This window comes from Diadema antillarum, unplaced genomic scaffold (assembly GCF_040938485.1).
Source record: "Diadema antillarum isolate AM-2024a unplaced genomic scaffold, OU_Dant_1.0 scf00000226, whole genome shotgun sequence".
Lineage (NCBI taxonomy): Eukaryota > Metazoa > Echinodermata > Echinoidea > Diadematoida > Diadematidae > Diadema > Diadema antillarum.
In genome coordinates this window covers 1,181,536-1,193,876 of record NW_027271115.1, presented here as the reverse complement: position 1 = coordinate 1,193,876, position 12,341 = coordinate 1,181,536, and the positions used below count along the sequence as shown (strand labels likewise).

The window sequence follows — 12,341 nt, the reverse complement described above, 5'->3', positions numbered from 1 at the left end:
GAAAATCTTTCACTTCAATCCTGTGATGTGTGTATCTTTATGAGGAGAATGGAATCCAAATATGCTTGTGAATTAAAAGATTGCAGCAATCTTACACACATAAGCAAAGTTTGAGGAAAATCAGACAGGCCATTCAAATGTTGTAAATTCATAAAGTTTTTGTGCAGCCATCATTGGGTGAGAAGACTGCATCACTCTATAATGTCACATATGGACAATAATATAAAGAAAATATAAAGAGTATTCAACTTATTATTTTCGCTTTTCTGGTGTAATAAAAGAGCACTTCACTATATCTGTCATAAAGCAGGGGGAATAATATTACCCCAACGTACAACTTGTATGTCAGTAGTAAGGCAAGGGAATGTGTACTTTTCTTCTTTTTTTTAATGCAATTTCATGGAATTATCTTTGTTTTCTTTATACCATCTTCTATGCATGATATCTACGAATTGTAGTAGTCTTCCCATCCACAAAGTTTGCACCAAAACTTTATTTCAGCCTTTGCCGTTGTTCAGGTGTTGCCCCATGTTCCGAATGAATTGTTCAACCTTGTGCAGTCTAACAGACTGTGGCATGAATCTCGATTCTATGCACAATCTGCAAGGCATTGTCAGCTCATGTGATGTTTTGAGATCATGTATCTCAACACTTGTGGAGGGATGTTCATATGCTGGGTGGTAATCAAAATATACTGCAGGACCAGGGACGGATAGTCATATGTGGAAAATGGAATGCTCATGCCTGAGATGTATTCATATTTTTTTTTATGCTTAGAGTTTCAATAACAAGTTGTGGGAAAGAAAGATCAACAAATGGGTACAAAGGGATAGGGGATGGATGAGAAAAGGATGGACGGGAAAGACAGAAGGTAAAAGTGGAAAGAGAGAGAGAGACGGAGATAAAAAATAGCTTAATAGGAAGAGCATGTTGCTGTATGAAATATAGAGAGGTATAGTACATAGCTATGAAATGAACATGAATGTGTGTGTGTGTGTGGGGGGGGGGGGGGGGGGAGGGGGACATCAATTATACACATTGTATATATACAAGGTATGCCAAAACATTCAACTTTCCTTCCCCAGCTCACCCCTCAACCCCAAATCTTGATACCTTGGATTAAATGATGTCCCAGTGATCTGCACAACTATGTTAATCCCATAAAGCACACTGCCACTCATTATTGAAAGGGGATCTACTTTTTTTTTCTTTGTAAGTAGCTGAACCTAGTGTAGCATGAGAACCAGTGTTGTTTACAGTATGTTGCCAATTGACATGCAGTTTGTGTTCTTGTCAATGTGTACATTAAAGGCTCTGTAGCATAGGTGATTCAATGAGTGGAAGGCTGGCCTGGTTCGGATATATTCGAGAATTCCCATAACAAATTATGTACAGTTTTATCACTGATCTCTACTATAGTACAAACACAGCCATAGAATCTTAGTTGAAGTCACCTGCTAGTGCTACCGACAAGGGTACGCTTCATTGAACTTTTTCCCTGACCAGTGCTATTCATGATTTTCGTATGTACCCTGTTGGGCAGCAAATGAATTGGAGGACCCATTAATCCCCACACTACTGGTTTTTTAAATGGTATAAAGCTCTAACTTGCTAGTGCTTTGATTTGTGTGTGTGTGTGTGTGTTTTATCAATATGAAATGAAGTACCAGTGCATCTATCCAATTTGGAGCGCATTGGTAATCTTTTAGTGTTTGCGCAGTTGAAAACAAAACAATTACTGTGGTGTTAAAAAAATGTAGTTCCATATACACATGTTTCTGCTGGTACTTGTCACTCTACACAATCTTAAAAGCTCTTGTTACATTGTTTTGATTTGCCCATTAATCAAGATCACATGGGAACTTTCACTGTTCTATCTTTGTCTCGAATAATGTAGCTAGTTTCTGTCAGAGCACTATGTATTAAATTCCTCAAAACTTGAATGGGCCTGAGAATTGTGCCGAAATCTAAACTCTAGTGTATAAACAAACATACTCCAGATATCACAAGGTGCTATCATGTGATGTAATGTATGACCTTACAATGTGGAGTTTCAGAAGTAAACATTCCTTTGTTGAGCTTCAGATATTAACATTCCAGTGTTGCTTGGGGGGGGGGGGGGGGGGAGAGAAAATGTATAAGATATGTTATGTCGATCATGTTTATTTCAAACCAGACTGTCATATAAAACAATTGATGTATCTTTCAAGGGGGGGGGGAGGGAGGGGGGATAGGGAATCTCTGATTTAGTCATTGTTTACTTCCTTCATTCCTAAAGTGCAATGGTATGTGACACACAGTGACCCCTGTACTATGGTATTCTTTATCAAGATCATGTAGGAGACATGTAGTGTGTAGCAAGTGTCAACCACCTTTTTGCGTCGATCCTTTTCCTCATTGTTGTACCGTGTTCCATAAAGTATTATTTGCCTCCAGGCATGTCTCTGACACAAAGTGCACAAAGAATGAAACTTGCTTTTCCTCTGGGCGGCATTCTTGACTCGTATTTAGGAATTTTTATCTTTTTTTTATGGAGACCTCTTTCAAAGATTAGCATGAAATTTGTGAAGGGAAGGAGTTGAAAAGAAATATGAAGCTTTGTAGAACCTCCTTGTCGCATTTCAATCCCTCAGTTGTACAGTACTACAACCTTTTATGAATGAAACAATGTGTGTGTATACATGAAATCCTGCATACAAAGAGACATGACATTATTCATCAAAGTACTTCTGTCAAATTAAAAGTCTGCTGTCATCACAATTCGATTTTTAGTCATCTGTGATCAAAGCATAGTGTTGCTGCTTAGGAGGTTCACTTCTCTTTTTCATATAGCATATGGGTAATTCCATGAAGTTGGGGCAGTGTCCATTTAGCATCGTGATATTTGAAAACTACGTTTCAGCACAACTCAATATTAATTATGCTATACATTTATTGTTTGTAGGCTTTACATTTGCATTGAGGCCACACATTTTCTTGGAAATTTTGTGCCATTCAGACTCAATATTGATGAAGTTATTAAACAATATGTAACGGTGTCCTGTAGCATCGTGACGTGTCCATGTAGCATCGTGATATTTTAAAGTTTGGTTCTAAGAGACAAAATATGGCAGTTAGCTTGACCAAAATTTGATGCAATATGCATATTTACTAGATTAGTCAGACAGCTAAATATCTCAAATTTCCTGTACACAGTTTTAATTTTAAAAGAAAATTACAAAATGTATCACGATGCTACGCGGTGTCCTTTTTTGTGACATTTGGTGGACACCGCGTAGCATAGTGACACATTGTGTAATTTTCTTGTGAAAGTAAAACTGTGGAAAGGAGAGTTAAGATATTTAGCTGTCTGACTAATCGAGTAATTATGCATATTATATCAAATTTTGGTCAAGCTAATTGAATTAATTTGTCTTTTAGGACCAGATTATAACTATCACGATGCTACATGGACACGTCACGATGCTACAGGACACCGTTACATTTTTTTTTTAATAACTTTATCAAAATTGAGTCTGAATGGCACAAAATTTCCAGGAAAATGTATGGTCTCAATACAAATGTAAAGCCTATAAACAATATATGTATAGCATAATTAGTATTGAGTTATGCTAAAATGTCACACTTTGTGCCCCAACTTCACGGAATTACCCATATACATTTTCTTTTACTTTCACTATGAGTGTATAATTGCAACAGCTAACTTTATAGAGAAAGGTAGTCAGTGAAATAGCTACCATGTAGATCGCACTCTCACACAGAAAATTAAATGCCACTCAGAATGCAGTATAACAACAACCTTTGTAAGAAGTGTTGTATTAATGCAATATCCCTGAAAATAATCTTTGACTGGTCATTGTTAGTTTTGTATTGGCAAGTGTGGTTTTTTTTTTTTTAAAGCAAATTAACAGATAAAGCATATGTGCATCTACAATAATGTAAACTGGTAATATAATGCAAGGGGAGAAGTACCTTAAAAAATTGTTTGATGCAAAGGTAAAATTATGTAGGGAAATCTATGTATTTGTTCATTTCAATTTATTATTGGTATGAAAGATAAATGCATCATGATGTTGTTACCCTTCACCCAAATCACCATTCATGATATATTTAGTAGATAGAGAATACTTAATTTTTTCTTTAATTTTTGTAGTTACTTACATGCATATTCATTGTTTCATCATTCCTGCAAACATCACATTCACCACTCATCGAGTTGAAATCATTTTGATGCTTCTCAGTTTTGAAGTAATTATCATAACATTGTAATTGTTATCATCACATTCAACACCAGTTTGATTTTCATGATCTGCTGCATTGTCAGATTGCCAGATTCAATTTACAGTGTCGTTGTGATTGTTAACAGCTACAACCTCCATGTATCACTGGTTTAGAGCCAGAAGGGCACTAATGGCAAAGACTTTGTGAAGTGCTGGAAAATTCTTCTGCTTCTCAGCCAAAGCATACATATTCACAATTTCAGTAAATAGTGTTGGAGCTGCCAATCATACCATGTAGATCAGACTGCTCCTCCATTATTTCATGCGCGTATGAAAGGAGATAATTGAATATGAATCCTTTTTGCTACTCTTTCAAAAAAATAAATGATAACATTGGTCATGGGAATCATAATTTATCTCTGGTTCCAGGTCATCCAGATGTTCCGTGGCTGCAAACTAGAGGACATGCCTCCCCACATCTACGCTGCAGCGCAGTCGGCCTACCGCTCCATGCAGGCCACACGGCAGGACCAGTCCATTGTCTTCATGGGGAGGAGCGGCGGGGGCAAGTCCTGGAACGTCCGACATGTTCTGCAGTATCTGACCATTGTGGCAGGCACCGGCAATAACATTGTCACAGGTGAACAAACATGCTTCTCTTCATTAACCTTTTGCTTTACTAGAGCACTAAAAAATATAATATTTAAAGACCTGGTAAAGAGATGTACTCTTTTTTATAACTTAGCAGAGATATTCAAATTGTAGTGAATGTGTAGACTCGTGTGTACAGTCCAAATTATTTGTGAAGAACTTGTCGAGTTGCTAAATTGATATTTGTATATTTAGAGCAGGATCTACACATATTGTTGAGAATGTTTTTGTAGGAGCTGGCCAAGATTGTAAGTTGCATAATTTGTGAGGAATCTGTGGGTCAAACATGTTTTCATTATTGGAATGTGTTTCCCTTTCAGGTTTAATTAACTTATTCAAATGGCTGTAAAAATGTGTACCTGACCTTGTGCAGAATGTATCAAGGCTTCTGTATTCATTTTCAAACTTGCCTGTCTGTTTCACAATGCAGTGGACAAGATTACTGCAGTGACCACGCTCCTGGATGCGTTTGGTGGGGCTCGGACCATCCAGAATACTAGCGCAACACGCTGCGCCAATATCTACTCGCTGGACTTTGACCACTCGGGACAGATAGCGTCAAGTTCCATTCAGGTCAGTGGTCAAAGATATGTAATATGAATTAAAATTGTGTATCACAATTAGTTGAGAGTGGCCACTAAGGAAGAAATGCATACAGGTATTCAAGCAAACAGCCAGGAAACTGGCAGCTTTTGTTCCCCTCCAAATGACTGGGCGATGTGGATCAGTTGCCTTACCTATGGGTAAAACCACTGCAGCCGTGGGACTCAGGATCCAGGGATCAGGAAGCGTTGACCTTGTTATTTATAGTCATTATCCACTGCGAAATCATGTCAACAAGAAGACTTCATTTGAAATATGTGTGCCAATAAGAAGTCAAGAATTTGTCAGTGGAACTCCCACTTTTATCATCTGGTAATTGCAAGAAAAGTCTTGAAAAACCACAATATAATGAATCTACCCCAGAGAACCCCAACACCCATGCTTTTCCCCATGATGCCTAATAAGGTTCTGTCCAGATCTCAGGGGCCAAAGTCATTGAAATTCATGATTTCTGCACAGTCAGCATAACGAAAATGTCATAAAGGCTTGTGTGAAGGTCAGTGGGAGAGTCCTAAAGTGGTGGTGTCATCACCCAATGTACCTAGACTATGTGGCTTTAACCAACATCACCCTTTTATGAAAACATGAACTTTGTCCAATTTAAGATAAATTGATATCTTTTGCCATTTTATTTGTTCAATTGTACTTTTATCAGTCATCTTCCATAAGGAGAGTTAGTAGACTTTAATAAATGTCATAACTTCCTTCTGCCTCTTCTTCCAGCTCCTGATGCTGGAGAAGTACCGCATCGTGAGGAAGCCGGAGGGAGAGCGGGCCTTCAACATCTTCTACTATCTCCTGTCCGGGGCGGAGCACATTCTTAGGTGAGATTGGCTGGTGAGGATGGAGTGGACTGACTCAAGAGAGGCTAACTATGGAGACATGTCTGCATCATGTTAGCAGAGATGTGTGATATCAGCTTTCTCTACCCTCAAAATTAAATAGTGTCATTGTGGAGCAAGTAAGGCAGTGCAACCCCTTATTCCTGTGTCGATGTGTATATGATTTTTCCCTACCACTTCCCCTTCCCCCCCCCCCCCCCTTCCAATCTCTTTCTCTCTCTCTGTCATCTCTTTGGTATAAGGGTGGAAGGAGGGGACAGCTTTTGCAATTTAACAAGCTAAGATTATTTTCTTAGCATAGAAAAGCAAAGTAATGGATTAAGAGCTACAGGCAACATGTGGTGCCAATTGTTGGCTGGACTGGGAAGAAGTACTGTCAGAGTCAGTGGAAACTTTTGTAAGTGATTAAGTTTTTGAACTTGGTCAATATTAAATATGGGTAAACATGTCTACGATTACACAGATGAGAGTATTGCTATATACATTTCAATATTTTCACAGATTAACTGGATTTATTTTCATGACAGTTAATTCAAGTGCAAAACTTTGAAAAATTTTCCATACAGCAAAATATTCCACGTTTACAGCAAATTATGTAGGATGCAAATTGGCAACAACAACAACAACAAAAGAAAAAAAACAAGAAAAAGAGAGAATTTTGTGATTATGTCCTTGATAAAAAAAAAAGAGGAGTTTGGTAAAAAGATGGAAGAGAGATTGAAATACAGCAATCAAAGATTTGTGCCACTCCAACACTTTCTCCTCATCAAATTCAGAATAGAGGAGTAATTCAAGCATAGGTCTAGGAGATGAAGCCTGCAGTTTTGATTTTATTTTTTCCCCAGCCATAAGGCTCTTGATTATCTGCCACCTCTGTGTCTCTTTGACTCCGTAGTAAACATCAGCCCCCTCTAGAGAGATATGCAATATTTATGGTATGTACCCATTTTACTCCTCACCAGGAACAATTTTCAACTTATAGGGAGTCATTTTATGGTATGTTAGCACTGAAGAAAAAGAGAAAAAAAACTAAAAAATAGAAAAGTGTTTGCACAATTAAGGTTGCCCCATTTGCCAATCCCATTGGGTATATATTTCATCTGCAGAAAGTGCATCTTCTATTTCTTCTTCTAATTCTTTCTACATGTATGTTTTCCTTTTCTAGCTCATCACCCTGTCAACTGTTTTTTTTTCTTTTCTGCCCTTTGATTTCTCTAATTGTACCTTCCCTATGTGTTTTTGTTTGTTTCAAAAATGTATTTTATTTTTTTTCAATACTCATCTTCCTATCTTGTTTTTTTTTTCTCCATCAGTATCTTTCTCTCTCCTAGTCTTTTCTCTTTCAGTGCTCTTTTGTGTTTCTTCCCCTGTACATCTTTTTTTTCTCTCTCTCTTCATACATTTTCCCCTTTTGGTCTGACATATTCATGTTCTTCATTTTTGTAGCAAATTCATTGTAGATGTTCTTTGCTAACTTTTTCCAATATTTCTTTTTCCTCCTAGTTTTTGTAAATTATCCAGACCACATGGTCATGTCCAAACTATGACAGTATCTGTCACTCCTTCTTGACATATCTCCTTTTCACACGTTCTCTCTGTCTCTCTCTCTGACCTCTCTCTTCTGTCTTTCTGTCATACGTGTACGTCCTGCTAGTGTTACTTCCAGTGACTTGAAGGCCCTGGAGAGGGGCAGGAAAGAAGGTCATGGCTCATTAGGTGCCATCACCTATCAGCATTGATACACCCTGGCTGGTGAGGTGATGCAAAAACCAGTGAAGGAGATGGGGAGTGGTCATCTGTGACATGGTCCAGTCATTCTCTCTCTCTCTCTCTCTCTCTCTCTCTCTCTCTGCCACTGTCGATCTCTTGTCTCCTCTTCCACTAATGTCTGTCTCTCTGTCTGTTTATATGTCTCCCCTCAAAGGGTGCTGGAGGTATTACTGTATACGCCATATATTTTGTGAGGTTTTTATTTTCACCAAGTTCACGAGTCAGGAGCTATTCACGAATGGAACAACTCGTGAAATTATCAACTCTTTTTTAACGAGTCAGGAGCTATTCACCGATTGAACAACTCATAAAATTATTAAACTCTGTTCTTGATAATGCAACATGCACACATGTATTTTTGTCCATTCATTACTATGGTCGGCAATCGTACTTTAACCACTCGCAAAATTGTCTTGAAGTCCTGATTTGGGAAAAATTAGGCTCGCTTAATATGTGATGCATACAGTACTCTCTCCTGATTTTGGTATATCTTGCTCACTCTCTCTCTCCCCCTCTCTCCCCTCTCTCCCTCTTCTCTCTCTTATTCTTACCCCTTCTGTTTTCAAGGTGAAATATGAGAAGCATGCACCTATTGCGGATTTAGTTCTTACATCAGCGTAGCAGCTACAATAGTCGCGGTGTACACCAAATTTTGAAACAACTAAGTGATTATCCTATATGCTGAATTAAAAAATGCTGCAAGATGGCAATTGATACTGAATTTCTTGAGCACAAAGTGTACTTGTCTTTTGTGCTAAAGAAAACTATCATACAGGAGACTGTTCTGAGTGGCATCAGTGGACATTGCACCATACCCCTCATCATTGTATTTTTATTACATGTCACCGAAACTGACACATTCTCTTTCCACCTGTGACATATATTAATTAAAGGTCTTCAAACACTCGTATGCAGTCCACACAGTGTAATGCTTTATGTCCAACATGAGTCAGATTTCATGTTGCAATGCACCATTAAGCTCGGCTGATCCTAACTGAGAAATTATTCATCGGCGTCTACAGAGAGGTTGCAGGCCCAGCAGCGACCGGCGAAACGCAATCCCAGCTCATTGCCACTTGACTATTAGATGAGCGCTGTCTCGCTGAGACAGGACACTCCCCTGTCGCCCTTCTGAAGTGTCTTGTCTCAGTTTCCCCGGGGCGTGCGAGGCTGGTTATGAAATTTTGATGACTTCTCGATGGGAGGGGTTATATGGGCTGACAGGACGAACTCCACAGGAGTAATTGGTGCTGGCAATGGCCTTGGTGTTGTCAATGTGGGGAATGTTTCAGATGTAGCTGGGAGGAAAGAGAACTCATTCATAGCAACCCACTCTGTCGGTATCCTCATACCATAATGAATGATTTGTTAGTGTCCTTGTTTTGTTTTGTGTTTTGTAGCAGAATAAACATAATGGCCCAAATTCACAAAGGTGGTACAAATGAAACCATAGTTTAAACCATGGACAAAAACCATGGAGCGCCAAGTGTCGCATAGAATATTTTGTTACAAAATTGGTCATTTCGTCGACAAAATGACCGTTTCGTTGTGGACAAAAATGTTCATTTAGTTACAAAATGTTGTCATTTCGTTACAAAATAATCATTTCATCGACGAAATGACTGATTTCGTAATGAAATATTCCATGCGACACTTGGCTCTCCATGGATTTTGTCCATGGTTTAAACCATGGTTTCATTTGTACCACCTTCGTGAATTCGGGCCAATTTATCTACAATGTTGATGACAGTACTACGACTCTATCAATTTGAAGTATAAAGGAATTGATGATTATTATAATGATGTGCTGCTGCTGATAATAATGATTATGATGGTCATAACAGCACAGTGATAATAATCATCATTGTCATTATTCATATCTGAATTCAATATTTTGTCTAGATTGTATACACTAAATAATGGGTCAAACATATATGCACTTTCAATGACTGACCATATTAACCAAGGTGTTGTGCTTGTATGTGAAAATTTATTTTGTCTGCAGAGATTGAAGAATGATACACTATTATACAAATGATGCACAGTTAAAATGGGTCGAAAATTCGAAAACTAACATCATTTTTCAGCGTTTTTCACGTACCTTTGTGGGTCAAGACGTCCGAAGATGTTCGTCCCAAACTTTTACGCACGTCGCACTCGCGGAAGTCCCGCACATACAGTATAAGTATAATGGGGGGTTGGGTTTCCGGACACCCGCATGAAAACTTACTTATTTTACATAGAATATGCACCCTTTACCTTAAAGACTTGATATAGACTCCTCATATAGGCCTACTAGACAACATACTCTGAAAACGGCGTGAGAATTAACCTGCTAAATCGTTGGATTTGCTCTTCAAAGTGACTCCATGTACGCGTCCGGTCCCAAAACGCTTGGTCTACTGTACTGTACAAAGTGTACGTATAGTACAGTATACGTACGTACGCCACATATTATGTTATGCACAAGGGAAGACAGGCCGGCCGGCCGGCAGCCCGAACTAGAAGTTGTTTACAGGATTGACAGCGCGTACGCGTATGCATGCAATTCATCAAAGGAGCCGCCGCGCGCACAGACGATCGGCAATCTACCATAGGATTACAGGCAGTGCAGTTGTACTGAAGTAAAGGAAGGAGGTGTGTCTCATTTCAGCGCTTCCTATTGGCTACATTCTTGAACCCATTTTATAAAACTGATTACTTTCAAGAAATCAAACCACCTTTGTGTATACTGCATGCAGTTTACTGTAAATTTTGTTAGTTTGTTTGTCTTCTTCTTGTACTCAACCTGTGGTTGTTGTTTTTGCTCTCTTTGCAGTCAAGAGCTTTTCTTGGACAGAATGGCCAAGGACAACCCCTACATTCAACCCTTAACTAAGGTTAGTCATTTTGCCCTTTAATTAGTGTGTGGTACACCAAATAACAATGATATGTATCGCTTTGAATGTCTTTGTGGATGAAAGTTTTTGAACAATGCAGTCAACATTTGGCGCAGAAGCTGCCCAAAGATTGTGACATTTAGTGATGGGATTTTATGAGCCTGTTAAGACAGATCATTGTCAGGGTAATCAAGAGATCTCTCCAAGCAGTCAGTGTTATCTAAATCTCTTGCTGCCAAGATTAGGGGAGAATGGTACAAGACATGGACAAGGGAAGAAAACTGAGATTTCGGAAAAGTGAAACTTGATAGAATCCCAGATATACAGGGATTTTGCTTATCTGATCTGTTTCCCATGTTTTCATAACCTGCAATCATTTCTCTTTCACAATGGCATGAAATTGAATATAAGATTCAAGAGACTTGTCTAACTGTCATATCACAAAACTTGTTTGTAGTAGCAGTGCACTAGTCATTTAGTGCTGTTCATGTTTGTGTAATGGTTGTATTTCTTGCAATAATGCTTTTTGCTGAATTATTCCCACAGATATGATTATCGCTTATTTTTCTTTGGGGAGAAATCATTATATCCTATTGCACTGATATAGCAATTTTAGAAATTTGATAAATGCTTTTCCAGTCTTACCATGATATAGCTGTGATTATACTTGAAGATAACCAAATACTGACTGATCTCAGAAGGAAAGAGAAAATCTACCAATGATAATACTCTGCCCTCTGCATATGATGTGATTGTTGAGTCAACATATCTAAGTGACAAAAAAAGAAAAATAATGAATAGTGAAATGAACAAATAATGAAAAATAATCAAAAAATAATGCATCAGATCAAAAGCGGTAATATTATTTATGCAGGAAAAACATTGTTATTTTGTCTTATCTTCTGTGACTATACAGCGTACATGTACAGACCAAACAGAGTTTTACCACAGAGATACAAAGTCTGCCTGATTCTGTAGGAAGCTTCCAGTAAAAGTAGCCATCTCTACATATCCTGGCAAGAGAATCTAAGAACCTTCTCAGTGTAGGAGCTATTTTTGCCTTTCAGATGCATATCCCTGACTATTCTTTGGAGCCTCCCTGATTTTGCTGTAGGGCAATTCCGCAGTTAGGTGGACATGACATGGATAAAAGAAATGTGCCTCTTTATCTTACTCTTTAATTTAGGTATCAACTAATGCCATGGATGTTCACCAATCACTAAGGTCTTTCAAATTCAGTAGATTTTATTTTTCATATTCATTGATTTTGCGAGATCTAAAACCATCATTTAAAATGTACATGTGGGACTGGGGATGCTGAAATTCACTTAAATGCAAATTACAGTGGGTTGCTTTTAAATTTTTTCCTCAAATTT

General features: G+C 38.2%; 1 protein-coding gene across 1 annotated transcript in view; it reads left to right on the top strand.

Moving 5' to 3' along the window:
• LOC139724736 (unconventional myosin-XVIIIa-like) overlaps positions 1 to 12,341 on the top strand; it is a 191,008-nt gene that overhangs the window by 60,259 nt on the left and 118,408 nt on the right. The window contains exons 6-9 of the mRNA XM_071635858.1: positions 4,650 to 4,860; positions 5,302 to 5,444; positions 6,198 to 6,298; positions 10,905 to 10,965. Of these exons, the coding sequence (XP_071491959.1) occupies positions 4,650 to 4,860; positions 5,302 to 5,444; positions 6,198 to 6,298; positions 10,905 to 10,965 (516 nt within the window). The remainder of the gene's footprint in view (positions 1 to 4,649; positions 4,861 to 5,301; positions 5,445 to 6,197; positions 6,299 to 10,904; positions 10,966 to 12,341) is intronic.